The sequence below is a fragment of the Heliconius melpomene genome, chromosome 15, assembly GCF_056956725.1.
Source record: "Heliconius melpomene rosina isolate 202511_hmr_F chromosome 15, ASM5695672v1, whole genome shotgun sequence".
Lineage (NCBI taxonomy): Eukaryota > Metazoa > Arthropoda > Insecta > Lepidoptera > Nymphalidae > Heliconius > Heliconius melpomene.
This window is the reverse complement of record NC_140403.1, coordinates 2,767,987-2,784,785: the sequence shown is the minus strand read 5'-3', so window position 1 is coordinate 2,784,785 and position 16,799 is coordinate 2,767,987. Positions and strand designations below refer to the sequence as shown.

Below are 16,799 nucleotides of genomic sequence, written 5' to 3'. Positions count from 1 at the left end.
TTAGCCGATACTGGAGCACCAGCCCAGAGAAGAGAACAGTACTCCATATGAGGCCAAACCTGGGCCCTTTACAGGGGCAATCTGTTTTTTGGTGTGAAGTACCGTCTCGCTCTGCAGATGTCCAGTTTCTTAATCTTCCAATTAATCGCGATACTGGCAGTCACTCGAAACACTAAAGCCTATTCTCTATTTCCTATCACACCTCCAGAATCAACTATGAGTTATCAATATTCAACTTAGGATTCGTATTTAACACATAATAATAGAACAATGGATAGTTATTGATATTTATCATCGATTAACCAATTAAGGCCTGTCGTTTCGCTCCTAGAATATTATACTGCGCTATACTGCGTTACTATATGCCTTATAACGTCAAAATGTCATTTGATTTTATGCTGCACCTTAATGCAAGTTCTTAAGAGGACAGCGTGGGGGCCTTTTATGAACGTAATTATTTGCAACCTTCCAGGCCCCCTTGCAACTAGTTTTCTATAATAAATATGGTGTTCACGTGTCCCTTGCATTATGAGGTGCATAGTACAACGATAGATAATTTAGTTTTTATTACCGATTTGTTGGGAATGTTAATGATTTGAATTATTACATACTAGAGACCGAGAAACGTGGCTTCTCTCGCTTAAATTTGTTTTTATATTATCTTCTATAATATTCTTTTAATATAAATCCTATGCTGTTTCTAATACCTTTATGAATATGTGTGCAAAGTTTTACGATTATCGGTTCAGTAGTTTTAGTGTTTCAATGACATTAATATACATAAATATAATAGTTCACATTCAAATATATGAAAGATGGCACTGCCTGCCTACTATCGTTATTCTTCAAACAGGTATAATTATATAAAAAATAACATTGAATTGAATTGTAAGCAGTTATTGAAAGTGTCTCGAGAATGCGGTTTGCGGTCAGATATATTTAGCTGCAAGCGAGACCAAACAAACAAACATTTATTAATGAAGGTATTTTTCTGAGAATAATTTTGAAACTGGTTTAAATAAATTACCGTACAATACAAACATCTTGTGATATTTTTAAATTATAATCAATAAGCGTTGGAATAAGAATGGATGGCCTGATGGGATATGCCCACCCCAGAATAGTCTTGTGCCCATCCCTGAAATTTTCTATTAACTAATTTATCATGTAAAATTTTAAAAAATCACTTTACACGAACAGGTCTAGGTCTAGCCCCCAGAACCCCCAAAGGAAATCAAATATGATATTAAAATGTAATTATTTCTGTATTATGGTTTTTTACCTCAATTTTCTTAATTTTTATTCTCAATTTTGCGAATGGTGCCTATCCAATTTTTATAAAGAAATAAAGAAACATTTATTAATAAAATAAAAATAACTAAAACATCAAATGGACTAAGCTTCAACATAATAAGAAAATAAGAAAATCTAATAAGAAATAAAAACAAAATAATAGTAAAACTAGCTTTACCTACAAATTACGTGAACGCCTAAGGCTGTATCAGGTAGACTAATAAACTACATAGACCGGCAAACTCATATTAGACAAAACTCGCCCTACGGCGTGGCCCGGAGGGCGGGCGGGGCGTAGTAAACAACTGAAAACAGAAAGTTAACCAGTATCCAAGAGACTCTCGTGCTGAAATGACGTTTGCCCATACAAATTGATTGTACACATGTCACGCTATTAAAAACTTTATTAAAAATCATTAATAAATAACTAAAAATCATGGAATAAATAATTAATAATTTTGTTTCGGTGTTACAATGTGCGTTCTACAGAACTGTAGGTGTCGTTCAGCTAAATAAGCTACTATAAGCGAATCATATGCAAAGGTAAGTTACATTGCTTTTTTAATAGCGCTATAAACATAGACAGAGGGAACCTAGTGTTAAGTCATTGTGTTCTCCACTTTCCGCGGAATTTCGGAGGCATTGCGTGTTGAGTGGCAGAACTCAACGCTGCGCTTTGCCTCGATTAACTAATCGATTATTAATTAATCGATTAACTAAGCAGAGAAACGAGTTAACTAATACTTTATTAATACAAAAATGTATACGTTTAAATTTGGTTGTAATAAAATTGTGTTAAACACAACTTAAACGAACAAAAAATGTATTATTTTAATAGTAATTTAGTTTATAATTAATTTTTAAATATTGTATAATAATTTTAATATAATAAAAAAATTTATATTATGATTTTTTTAACAAAATATTTTAAAGAAAATTACAATAAAATTTTGTAATAATATTTCCTATATTTAACTAGTGTATACATAAAATGAAATCAATTATATGCCTTGATAACGTTCAATCTGTGTCAAATCGCAAACGCCGATTGCAATATTCAATCAGCCTAGGTTTATTATAGCTTTACTGGCAACTCCAATATGCATCTAAATATAAATATAATTAGTTATTTAGTTACTTTGCATTACGTACCAATGAAATTAAATATATTTTGAATACTGTCACTCATTAACGTAGTGTCATAACTCTACGGTCTCTCTATCTACCCTGTAAGCAGAATAAATCGTGAAGCTGATTTGTTTACTTAATTTATTTATATTACGCGTATACTATTAAACATATATTATTACGTATGTAAAAAAACTACAAGCAAGTGGGAGTCGGACTGAGAACGGCACGAAGGGTTCCGTACCACTAACTATAAAAACAGCAAAGGAATCATGTCGGCTATATGGGGCTCCCATATAATCCCCTTAAATATCTATTTTATTTTGTTTTTAGGGTTCCCACGCAAAGAATAAATCGGTTTCTTGTCTGTCTGTTTGTCAACAGACTATATCTCGTAAACCGTCATAGTTAAATAGTTGAAATTTTCACAGATGATATATTTCTGTTACTAGTACACGGAAATTATAAAAAACAGAAAAGGAATAAGATAAAATGGGGCTCCCATACCACAAACGTATTCCTTTTTCAATTTTTGTAGATAATGGTATGGAACACGTGGGCAGAGTTCATCTATGAATATTTTTACTGTCTATTACCGTGCATGAGATACGAACTGGTGACAGACGGACAACGGAATCTTAGTAATTGAATCTCGTTCTACCTTTTGGGTACGGAACCCTAACAATAAAAAAAATTAAAAATAATTATTGTATTATATATATTTAATATGTATCTATAAAGTAATTTAATATTCAAAAACAATCACAACTACCCGCAAAGACACACACACTTCACGACATATTTCCATACACGCTGTCGAGGTAAAGGTCGTTAGTATAAGCCGCAAGTAGGTACTCGCCGACGTAGGTAGCGTATAAACCACCCGCAAAAACGAACTTGACCTACATACTGACCCCATAAACCTTTATGAGGAAGTAAGGTTTAGCATTCGCAAACACGAAAACTTGCCCGGAAAATATTAGACGTTTAGAAATTAGAAATTGAGAAATTAGAACTTATAATATTAAAATTTTGTGTAAAAAATTAAGTGAAGCGCCTCTTGGAAGTCTTATAATTAGAATATATATATATATATTATTTTTTTTTCAGTTTCACGCTGTATCCCGCACATAGCAGGGTAGGCAGAGGGATCTGGGAACCTAGACATTTCCGTACTCTACTTTTTGTCTAAATGCCTCTCTTTGTCTCATTGCCAAGTGGGAATCGAATCCACAACCTGTCTGACTGGCCTCATTAGTATATTATAATTATAATACTTGGTCTTTTTATAATATTTGGTCTTCTCTAAGATTTTTTTAAGACTAGTCTACCAAAAGATAATTGCTAAAATAGGCAGAACGATACAGTTTACTTTAAAGAATAAAGTAAAACATGATATTAGTTTCTTTTCTTAGTTTTACGCTTTCCCGCACATAGCAAAGCAGGCAGAGGAAATCTAGAAATCTAATATTAAAACACTGCGTTCCCATTAAAAAAGGCGAAAATTAAGGCCGCGCTTTTCTTTGTTACCAAAACGAGGAAATATTTAATATCCTCAAGTTCCCACTTCCCACTCGATCGAACCCACCTGTCGTGTTTACAGTCACAGAGGAGCCTCGAACCAAACCCTGTGGGTATGCTTTTCATATTAAAGTCATTATTTCACAATAGCGGTATTGGGTATGCTGGCCTTAATTTTACTGGTGCCATATTACAGAGACATCAGGTGGGACAAAAGTTGAGTTCCGGCGTTTAACCCTACAATGGCAGATTTTACGGAAAAGAAAAATAATTGATCACTCACTAGAGTATTTTACATGTTTTTTACTAAAAAAACTGATTTATCTTTCTCTAAGGTTTAAAATAAACACTATGTACATAGATTTTACTGCACCTATTATAACAGCGACCTAATCCAAAATCCGAAAATAAAGAAAAAAGGAATAATGAATCACTATAGGTGGTACACTTCCCACACTTGCCCTTTTAGAAACGTGTTATAACAAGCTTATCTGAACCGCCTACGTAAAGCATTACACCCACCCACATGCACTTTTACGGAAATTTTTAATGGTTTTCAATTTGTATTCCATAGAAATTAAATAAACATGTTCTCACGCTTTATTCCGAACACAGCAGAGTAGGCAAAGGCAACCTGGTTTTAATTTACCCGTTACCAATTTTCCCCCGAATTCTGGAGGCTCAACGTAACTCAACGCCGCGCTTTGCCTCAAAAGTAGAGAATATTAAATTTCCTCGAGTGAGGATCGAACCCACAACCGGTTGTTTTCAGTTACACTTGTAGCCCTGCGTCACAAGCCTCAATAAACATGTTAGAGAATTTTTATGAAATTAGAGAAAGCTTTCACCATAGGTCGTGCTTTCGAACTATTAGGCTAAAAAAATATTTTAGCTTTGTTATTATGAAATCGAGCGATATATTTTCAAATACCGCAATATTTAACTGGTATATATAAAAATAAAGTTAAAAATGGTTCAAAATCACAAAATGCTAAGTTATTTCTTATATATTTCTTGTTTTTATTAATTGCTTAATATATCAACTTTCTTAATCTATATATATAAAATCGAAAGGTCACTCACTCATCACGAAATCTCAGAAACTACATGTGCTAGGAATCTCAAATTTTGCATAGGAGTTACTTATAGGACGTAGGTGCTCACTAAGACGGGAATTTGCAATATTCGATTTCTAAGGGGTTGTTTTTGGGGTCGAAAGTTTGTATGAAACTTCGTTACTACAAATGCTAGGAGTCTCAAATTTTGCATAGACGTCACTAGGACGTAGTCATGGAGACAGAAATTAATAATAACATAGTTCACGCGGGTGAAACCGCGAGAGGGCCGCTAGTATTATATATTTTCTTAGGTTACATCCGGCTTATTAAATTGGGATCGATTCCAAAATAAATACAATAGGGTTACGGAAATTTTTGGCTTCCATACTATTGACATTGTTAATAGTTTGAAGTTTAATAAAGTTGTTGGAATATATCCAACATGGTGAAGAAAGCCAAGTAAATTCTTTTACAATATTTCAAGATTTACTACCAAATTACTATGTAATGGAAGTAAATAAATATTATAAAAGGATTCCGGTTTGTATTAGTTCCATAACTTATTGTTTTAAGAGGCCATGGTGACGCAGTGGAACTGCATTTGACTGTGAACGCGGTGATCGTGGGCTCGATTAGGATTTTCATTGGGAAGGATGGCTTATTTTCATTTCTAATTTCCGCAATTCATGCGTTGTTTCGATTTTGATGGAAACCGTAGAACGGGGTCTTGTGAAGATGAGGTTCTCTCTGCCTACGCTGCTTTTTACAGGGTAAAGCAGTAATGAAGTTAAATAAACCTGAATTGAACACGTCGTTGCGTTTACAGCCGCACGCTTGTACCACTGCGCTACGAGTGACTTTTAGTTTTACTTGTATATGTAAAAAAAAATATTATATATTTTATATACCCTATATGAGATAACTAGCGGCCCGCTCGCGGTTTCACCCGCGTGAACTGTGTTTATATTCGCGCGTCATATTATTATTAATTTCTGTCTCCATGGCTACGTCCTAGTGACGTCTATGCAAAATTTGTGACTCCTAGCATTTAGTAACGAATGACAAAGACAAATGTCATTAGTAACGAAGTTTCATACAAACTTTAACCCCAAAAACAACCCCTTAGAAGTCGAATATTTGAAATTCCCATCTTAGCGAGCACCTACGTCCTATAAGCAACTCCTATGCAAAATTTCAGACTCCTAGCACATGTAGTTTCTGAGATTTCGTGATCAGTGAGTGACCTTTCGATTTTATATATATAGATAAAGAGTAAATCTTTTCTGTTAACAATATTAGAGTAGTTTAACAACGTTATGCTCTGCTAACTTCATCTGTTGGACAAAATCCAAATTTTCAGTTAACATGTTTGTTTTTACATTTCATTGTAGTTTTAATTATCGGTGTAGAGTTTCGTGGATTTTCCTAATTTTGAATTAAATAACCTATGAATAGATTGTTATTCGAGGCCGTTCATGGCGCAATTGTATAGCGTTTGACTGTAAATGTAATGTTTGTGGGTTCGATTCCCAATCGGGGGAATTTGTTTTTATTTGCCTGCTCTGGCAAGAGAAAGCGCGAAGTTGAGTTTTGTCACCCAACATGTAATATCTCGAATTTTGAGGAAAAGTGAAAGAAAGAGTAACTTGACATTCATTTTCTCTGCCTATCCTGCACAGTGATTAGTTATCCACAGATATAATGATTGATTGTATGAAACCTCATTTCTTCTTTCAAAACTTTCATCTCAAGATCGATCTCAGACTTGAGAGCGGTTTATATATATTAATAACTTATGTAACAATCCACCTATTGTAAGTATAACAATATATAAAAAATAGCACAAAAATAATAAATTATGATAATTAGCGAAAAAAAAATAAGTAATTTGAGTGAGTGGGAATAAAATGAATTTTTATTTTTAGTCTCGTTATACTAATTATTAGAAAACCTCTAACTGATCTAATAATATGCAAATATTTTTGTCATCATATTGGTTTAAGGATGTCAAAGATATTTTCTTCATTTTTTTTTCAGCTTCACTCTGTATCCCCCATGTAGCAGGGTAATCACTACAGGGTAGACACGGTAGGATAGCTTAGTGATGACGATGAGACAGGCATTCTGTGTTAAGTGGCAGAACTTAACGCCGCGTTTTGCATCGACATCAGAGCGACGAAATGTGGTAGGTTTGATTCCCACTCGGGGGAATCAATTTTATTATATTAATATTTTCATTTCTTCGTTCTGGTTAAAGTTAATTCTACAGCAATAGTAGATAACGGATATCCTACCTCTTATAGTTGACATTTAACGTATACCTGCAATATATCTAATTGGGCCCGCCCACGCATGTTGTTCTAAACTTACTTATATGGAGAAGTTCCGTAACCAACTGGGTTCTACCTAATATAATAATCAGTTAAGTGCGAATCCGACTCGCCCATCGAGGGTTCCGTACCAATTTCAGGATTGTAGGGAAGTACAACGTGCAAAAGTTTACAAACTTAACGGAGTGTCTTAACACTAGGTTCCCTCTGCCAACCCTGCTGTGTGCGGGATAAAGCGTGAAACTATTAGTCACTATGTTAACTATAGATTACGTAGGTCGCTAAACTCATGTGACTGTAGCAGGTAGCTGTATTGACTCAACAAACAGGTGGAAGAGTTTGTTTAAACGCCAAATATTAAGTATTAAAAACTTAAATTTGTTTGTAAATGATAATAAATAAGATTATTAATTTGTTAGTAAATACACAGATAAGGTATTTTACAGCCTATGATGGTTGTAGGTTCGACGTCCAGGGGAAATGAATAATTTGAGTATAATATACTATCATTAAGCACAATAATATATGGCGGAGGAAATGGAGAACGACCACTCTGTTCTTGACCCTAGGTTCTTTTAAAATAGTATAAACACTCCTTCTCTGATAATTATCGAATAATGACATTTGTTTAAAAGTTACTTAAAAGATTTTCAAATTCAATTAAAAATTTAAGCAAAGATAACAATTAAAAGTAAATGAGATAAAAAGCACGTGGATGTGTATGTTACACTTTAAACAACTGTTATCAAATAGCAAATTAATATCTATTTCGTTAAATATTTGGAAAAAATCCGTTAAATAAATAAATCAACATATATGTAGGTATCTAACATGGTGATCAAAATCAACTGTCTTTGGGGAGGAAGTAAGAATAATTAAATCCCACATACAGCAGGGTAGGCAGAGGGAACCTAGTGTTAAGATGCTCCGTTCCCCACTTTGGGTGGCGGAACTTGACCCAGATCTTTATCTCTCTTTGTCTTATTACCAGAAATTAAATGAAAATATTGAATATTCCATTTTCCTCGATTACTAGGAAGGAAGGAGGGGGAGGAAGAGGAGTAGAATAATATATAATATTATACATAAACTATTATTTTCACTACCATTTCCCATAAAACCAAATTCTATATAATTCAAATAATAAACAGGTTTTCCTTCGCAGAACATCCGCTATCAGTGTAAAATATTTGTTCTATTAAATAACTAAATGAGATCGCTTTCCAAATTAATATTTGCCAAGCACACTGTCAGTCAGCCGCATGACTGACTTAGATAAGGATAATTACAAAAAGCCTAACTTGTTTCAACATGGTTCAGTCTCTTCTTGTGTTTAGAACAGTATATAGTTTAAGTATGCTTTATTTCTATTTGTGCTCCACGTTCGTGTTGCTCTCCGCTTTTATTGTTTTGAAAAGAGTGAAAATTGGACAAAAGGTAATTGGAAGTGCTGTAAGAACTAAAGAGATAGTATAAAATAGTTTTTTTTTTTTCACATTTTTAAAAAAGAAATCCACGATGAGATTGGAAAAATATTTTAGAAAATCTATAAAAATTGAAGGGAGAATTGAACCCGCCCCTCTTATAAACCAGTCCAGTAACGATTTAATTTTTATATTGAATTAAAAGAGTTTGATATATGTTTTTACAATTTCAGACTAAATTTTGGAAACGATACAATAATGGGATTGTAAAAAAAACGTTGTAATTCCTGTGAAAAGTGATTAATGTATGTATTATATCTAAATTAGAATAATATTTTAAGTTATTACAAGGCAAAAGCCAGAGCCTCAACACGTAATGCCTCAAGGAACTTATTTTTCCCTACATTCTCGAATAATTTATTTTCAATATGATTCCCTTTGTCAGGTAACGATGGGTAGCTGGCTGAGCTACCTGTGGTGGGGAGGGGACCCGGACGCGGTGAACCCCAAAACTGGCCTGAGCAGACGGGAAGTGTACGCAGTGCAGCAGTCCTGGGCACCGGTGTACGCTAGCAGCGTCACTAATGGCACCGAGCTATTGAGAAGGTAACATTTTAGAGGAAATTTGTTCATAATTTTTTTTTAGTAATTCACCGCATATGGCAGGGTAGGCAGTAATGTTAGGACACCCTGTTAACTGATTCTTTTAATTCACACCAATTTATTCTACTAACACAGGCTATTCCAAGCATATCCAGAAACGAAGGAATTCTTCAAAATGATCCGTAAATGTTCAGAAGAGGAATACTCCCAGAACCCACAGTTTAAAGCACACGTTATAAATCTAATGGGTTCCATCGACCTGGCGGTGACCAACCTGAACGAGCCGGATGTAGTCGCTGCTATGATGAACAAACTTGGTGAATCGCACGGGAGAAGGAAGATACAGAGAGAACATTTCTATGTAAGTGGTAGTTATACTTTTTTGTGAGAAAGCTAAGTTGGCGACTTTATTTTTTTTTATTTCAATACTAGCGAGTCCCTCGTGGATTCACTCGCTTGAATTAAAGTTTTATTAACATTATTATTAAAAACGAAAGTTGCAACCAATTTAATAAAAAAATTGTAGAAATTTTGTCGAGCAAAAAAAGTACTTTAAATTGATATATTTTTTTAAATTTATGAATCGATTGAGATAAAATAAAGACTATATGTAAAAGAATGTTTGCTAATATAATAGTGAAAACTGCATACAAATCAGTTAAACCGTTTCTGTGATTAAAGTGCACAAACAGACAAAAACTCTTTGTTTTGAGTTCCAAAACAATAATAATTACAGCCAATAATGGTTTCTTTATTCTATCTTTATTATATCTTCAAAGCACAGACGGCGATAAGTTATAATCTATATATATTAAAGGACTTGTCCTCACTGACTGAGGCTTACCTCAGCTTACGCACGCACAGCCGTAACCGCTGTGCGTAGAAACGTGAAATCTGGACACATGTTTAGTTTCGCAATCTGGACATCCACTAAGAAGGGATTTTGAAAAATTTTAACCCTAAAGGGGTGAAATAGGGGTTCAAAGTTTGTATGGAAAAAAAATTAAATCGGCACCGATTTTTATAAAATTTTAAATTTAGATTTTTAAAAGTATTTAATTGAACAAGTGTTTCAGCGTTTTCTAGAATTCTCCCCCTAAGGGTGCAAATAAGGGGTTGAAAGTTTGTATGGAAAAATCTTTAAAACGCCACCGATTTTTATAAAATTTGAAATTTAGACTCTTAAAAATATTTCATTGAACACATGTTTCGTGGTTTATTAGAATTCACCCCTAATTACGCAAGCGAAGCTGCGCGCGTCCGCTAGTTTTATTATATGTAAACAAGCTATAATGATATTAGTAAATATGTCGGACGGCAAATCCCACTTGGTGGAATGTCATTATTAAACCTATGGTTTTCCTCGGTTCACCTAAAAAAAAGATGATAGGTTTTCCCACTCGTCAAATACATATATAAACAAAGCGGAACTTAACGCCGCTCCGCCTTATTACCAGAGGGAAGATATGAAAACACTAAATAATTCATTCACTCGAGTGGGAATCTAACCCATAACCTGTCGCATATACAGTCACACGCCACGAATGCCATGAGGTGTTAAAATCGAAATCATTCACAAAAATAAACGAAATGTCAACCAAAGTGATTTTTCACTATTCTCTTTCTCTTTACATCACTCTCTCCTAATTTAAATCTAGTTATTAAATTATACTATCTAGTAGATAATTAACGTGTACTTGGTGCAAATTAAACTACTCATATCAATTTCCTTACTATTAAACGTAAGTGTGTAGCGCTATACGAGGAATTAGATTAATATTAATAGCTTAATGAAAATTCATTCGTCAATTAGTCACATTAATAATTATAATAGGCAAGCATATATATTTTATATATCTACAAACATCAACAAATATATTTATATAAATATATTAAAGACGATATCATGAACGGAGTGCACTATATTATTTTAATTCATAATATTACTTGAATTATTTATACATATGCCATCTTGGTACAGTGGTAATAGCATCTAATTGTAAACAACATGGTCATTGGTTCGATTCCTGTTTGACGAATACATTCTGATGAATAAGGTAGAATTTGAAACATTGCTGAGCCTTAACTCACGAGTTAAGGCTCAGCAATGTTTCAAATTCGGACGAAAATCAAAGATCAGTAACTGTAACGGAAACTAAGTCTATCTATGGCTATATATAAGGCTAAATCTGAGGCTAAATCGTGGATCTAAAGAAACGGCCATGTTCAAGTCGGACTCGCACACTAAGAGTTCCGTACCATTTAACTATAAGCGGCAAATAATCGCGTCTCTTGTATTGGAGCTCACTTAAATATTTATTTTATTCTGTTTTTTAGTACTTTTCTATCTGTTTTATTTATTTATTTGTTTTTTTTGTAATAGGGTCACCTTTTGCCTTTTATATACGCAACCCTAAAAAAGAGAAAAGTAATTGTGTAATTATTTTTGTGTTTTCACTATAGAAGTCAAAACTACAATCGTAAAACTTAATTTTGATTGTACGAGTATTTTCACAATTAAAACCAGAACTTGAAAACTCTTTAAAATAATTTACTAAAGAATAATATAATAGTTCAAAAAGCGTTTGTATTTTACAAAACTATTCCCGTACTTACCTTTATGTAGGTAAATTTGTAACTAAAATGGACATTTTATATGCATTAAAGTTGTTTCTTACTTTAATAACTAAATTCTTTTTATAATATTTGCGATTTGTAATGTGAAAAGTCTTGTTAAATATATATATATAGATTTTGGTCTTTTTTATGATTTTTGTAAGATAGAATGCCTAGTGCTTAGACACTCCGTCCTCCCTTCACTTTCTGCCAAATTTTGGAAGCATTGCTCGTTGTAGCAGAACTCATCGCCGCGTTAGCCTCCTTATCGGAACGAGGAAATGAAAATATTAAATATTTCATTTTCTCCAATTAGGGAATCGAACCCACAACCTGTCACGTTTACATTAGCATGGTTGTGCTCATACGCCACGACTGGCCTCAATTAGAATTCAATATATAATAGAATTCATTTAGAATTAAGAATTCATTTAGAATCTATACACACAAAAAAAGTATAACAAAGAAATTACAACAAAATTACACCTCAGACCTCCAGACGTTGGTTATGTAACACTTTGAAAACATAAATAACTTTATTTGAGCAATTCCATTTCCAGGGAATAACGGCGAAGGCGGAATGGCGGTAGAGGAATTACGTTTCCTCACCTGCTACGCTGTCATTTTAAACGTGACAGGAATTTCTCGTTTGTAAAATTATTTTCTTTTGTTGCTCTCTCTCTGGTCTTATTTAAAATGTATTAGAGTCAACGGATATTATGAAGCCATAGTGATTAAGTAGTGTTATTGAAAGACGGTAGTTGTGAATTCGAATGTGTTGAGAAAAAATATATTTATAAAGTTGTTTTAATCTCAGTAGATGAATTCTGTTTTGTTATCGCCGTCCACCAAGCGTTGGTTTCTTTAGTTCTCTTCAAATAAGAAATCCGAATATATAGAGACTCTAATGAAGAAATCTAATATATTTTTTAAAGCTTATAAGATGATATTTTAAAAATTAAAAAAGATTGGTGTATGGAATGGAATGGTAGAGTTCTGTCGCTTGCTCATTACAAAATAAATTTAAATTCTACATAAAAACATTTTAAAATGGCAAAAAATATAAACAAAAAGAAAAAAGAACGAAAAATAAAGATATTTCTAAACTTTACCCACTCAAATTGTAATTACCTATATACGAGTATTATAACATATTAAAATGAATCAACAAGTACCAACACAATTTTTTCAACTACCTACTTCTAATTTCATTAATGAAATAGCACATAAAACACCAATTAATTAGAGCGGAACCTACATAGGAACCTTTTTTTTGTATATTGGAAAAGCAAATACTTGAACTATCGCGACTAACGATGTTTGCGAGAACAGGATGTATGGACAAAGGTGTCGCGTCCAATTAAACGAAATATAACTCGTTGTATTGTAATTTTCTATTGGAATTGTTTTTTTTTAGCTTTCTATATTCGGTACATAGCAGAGTAGGTAGAGGGTACCTGGCAACCTATGATAAGGTACTGCGTTCCCATTAAGCCACTTCCGTTCTCTACTTTCCACCGAATTGTAGAAGAATGGTATGGTGTTGTGTTGCGTAAATCAGCTATGCGCTTTGCCTCGTTACTAAAGTGAGGAAATGAAAATATTAAATATTTAATTTTCTTGAGTTCAAATCGAACCCACAATCATCGCGTTGAAAGTTCTAGCGATTGGAGTCTTTTAGACTTAGAATTTCAGTTTTTTTATATATACACTGTATGTGCTTAATTCTTCCGCATAGCGCGGCGTTGAGCTCCTTGAAAAAATATTAACTTAATTTTTTACTATATTCAATACATCGATCAACATAATTATATTTATATATTCTCATGGTTCGTCGTGAACGTAAACGTTATCTCAGCATAAAATAACACGGATTCTATTTCACGTGGGTATTTTGACACGCTATCCAAGATGCACGGGTTACCTACTGCATTTGAAATTTTATATAAATATTCAATTAGCTTCACGCTGAATCCCGCATATAGCAGGATAGGCAGAGGGAACCTAGTGTTAAGACACTCTGTTCTCCACTTTCCGCGGAATTTTTCGAGGCATTGCATGTTAAGTGGGGAACTGCACACCGGTATTTTCCCTTGGTGCCAGAAGGAATAAATGAAAATATTAATAAATATTAATTCATTCCCCCGAGTGTGAATTGAACCCACGACCGTCGTGTAACAGCTACATATATCATAAATAACCAATATTCAATATCTAAATATATAATCTAAGTATATCATATTTTTGTCTACAGGGCTTAAAAGACGTCATAGTCAAGATGTTCATTGAAGTTTTGAAGCTGGACGGAGCTACACTAACCGCGTGGGACAAGACCGTGGACTTCTGGTACAAGCATATCTTCGAAACCCTATGTTTGGGTGACGCGAGATAACCCCTAAACTACTGTGTATACTGAGATGGTTATAATAAAATAACAATTTTCGACATTTTTAATAGTGTCATTAGTACATTTGTACTTAAATATATTAAATATCTAAGATATTATATTGCTATTTATTAAAGCGTCGGCCTCTTTTACTTATTTTTGACTTTTTTTATTTTAATAATTATTAAAGCATTATTATTATAGTATTTGATAAGCATTTGTGTTTTATCGATGTTAATAAAGTAGAGTAAATAAAAATAAATAAGTTAATAATATTTGATAGCTTACGTCTACGTAATTTTTCTAAATACAACCATATGTTAAATAATATTAGAATAACATATCAATATAGATTTTAACATAATATATTTTGTGTTTTTATATACCTACCTAAACTTTAAGTTTACACACTTTTAAAAATCTTTGTATTTTTTGAAACAAATCTCAAGCAATAAAATTTAATAAAAAAAAATTCACAGACTAAAAAAAATCTAAGTAAATTTAACCAGTAATCCTAGTTAAATCTAATTTGATTATAATATAAATAGAGCCATCATAGAGCAGTGGAGCAGCGTCTGACTATGAACGGAAGGGCTGTGAGTTCGATTCTCACTCAGGGGAATATGTTATGTAAATATTACTTTCATTTTCTGTCATCAGCTTAGTCTCTCAACGTGCAATGTCTCGAAAACTGGACGAGTGCCCTAACACTAATTTCCCTTTACCTACCCAGCAAACGGGAAAAAAGGTGAAGCTACCATTTTTTAATTATATAATTTAATATTTAAATTATTCCCTTTCTATATATTGGTCTACATATATAAATAAATTGAATATGTACCGAACGCCATAGCAAAATATATGAAAGTAAACTAAAAGTATTATGAGTGGGGACTCGTATCAAATTATGTATTTTCTACGAAATAGTATGAATACAAAACAATGTCGTGATTCCTTTTACGTTTCATTGTCATATTTCTGATTAAATATCAAATTATAACATAATATTAAAAGCATATTATTCTTACGTATTTATAATAAGCAGGTAGTTAACTATTGGGCTACCTTCTAAATGATTTTTCCGAATAAATTAAAATCATACGACCATATAGTGCTAGTACTTTAGTTTCCTCTTTCCTACCCAACCAATGTTACTGTAAATGCCAGTAGAGCTACAGCATTAAGTTCAATTTCGAAAAAAAATTGAATTCGGACTGAAAGCAGTGTTTTGACATTAGGTTCCCTCTGCCTACTTGGCTATTATTGGCCTTAAAGCTGAAAAATTATAAAATGCTTTTTAATTTCGAAGCACAGTTTAGGGTGAATCATAGCGTAGATTACATATTCATATCATGAAGGGATATTAATGAAAAATAATCCAGAGGTAACAAAACAACAATATAAAATATGATGACTTGAAAAATATACAAATAAATAATTATATAATTTAGAAAGAACCCATATTTATTCTAGGCCCATCACAAACATCACTTCTACAATACTATACTATGATAAGTATGAAGTTAATATAATATTTAATTAGCGCTTTGAGTTTCTACAAATATCATGTAACTACCATGCACATAGTGTATGTAAATATTTATGACGGTAATTAAATAGTATATAATCATTTGTAAGGTAATTTTACACAATTTATAATATTCTTAAAATAATTTATTTAATAAAACGAAATAAAAAAAGCCGTGCAATGATTAAGGATTTGGTTTTTCTTTTTCTTTTTTATTTCCAGTTACTATTTTTGGATTATGCCACCTGAAAAAATTCAACAAAAAACTCAAGGACCAAAAATATGAAGTAGTATATACGAACCTAACATTTTAGCAAACAAGTGAAAAATCAAATTAATAAAGTTTAGAGTCAGCAATCATGATAAAAAAAAATTTTTCTCGTATATTCATAATTTTAAGCATTTACTGCAAAATACGATTAAGCAGGACCTCATTTTTTTATTTTCCACTGGTATAAAAAAAGTTTCAAGGCCAGTCGTAACGCAGTCACAGGAGCGTGACTGTCAACACGATAGGTTGTAGGTGTGATTCCCGCTCAAAAAAATGAAATATTCAATATTTTCATATCTTCGCTCTGATATCGATGCAAAACGCGGCGTTGAGTTGCACCACTCGACACGAAGGTATTTAATATCTTAAAACAACATCAAGGGACAGGTATCAAATAAAACGCACACTTTTTTATATATTTTTTTATTTTTTTTTACAATTAATCAGATAACATACATATCAAACCAGCCGAAGTATGGCTAAACCCATTTATTATCTAAAACTTATGAACAATACAAGAAATTGATACATCTCAAATTCACCTTACTTTAAAATATATATAGATATATTATATATATTCATCCACTCTACATATAATCTACAACCTACTTATCCATAATTCTAATATTTGCATAAATTCA

The 16,799-nt window shown here is 32.6% G+C and overlaps 1 protein-coding gene across 4 annotated transcripts; it reads left to right on the top strand.

Moving 5' to 3' along the window:
* Positions 1-1,610: 1,610 nt before the first annotated feature.
* On the top strand, positions 1,611-15,466 carry LOC146531302 (cytoglobin-like). 4 transcript variants are annotated; one of them, XM_085198396.1, is made up of 5 exons: positions 1,611-1,836; positions 8,988-9,059; positions 9,200-9,360; positions 9,493-9,718; positions 14,228-15,466. In XM_085198396.1, the coding sequence occupies exons 3-5, from the start codon at positions 9,206-9,208 to the stop codon at positions 14,363-14,365; spliced, it is 519 nt and encodes a 172-aa protein (XP_085054522.1). In that variant the 5' UTR covers positions 1,611-1,836; positions 8,988-9,059; positions 9,200-9,205; the 3' UTR covers positions 14,366-15,466. The 4 variants fall into 4 exon arrangements, with proteins under 4 accessions (XP_085054522.1, XP_085054521.1, XP_085054520.1 ...); XM_085198397.1 differs by lacking the exon at positions 1,611-1,836 and adding an exon at positions 8,706-8,767; XM_085198395.1 differs by lacking the exon at positions 8,988-9,059.
* The last annotated feature ends 1,333 nt before the right edge of the window (positions 15,467-16,799 follow it).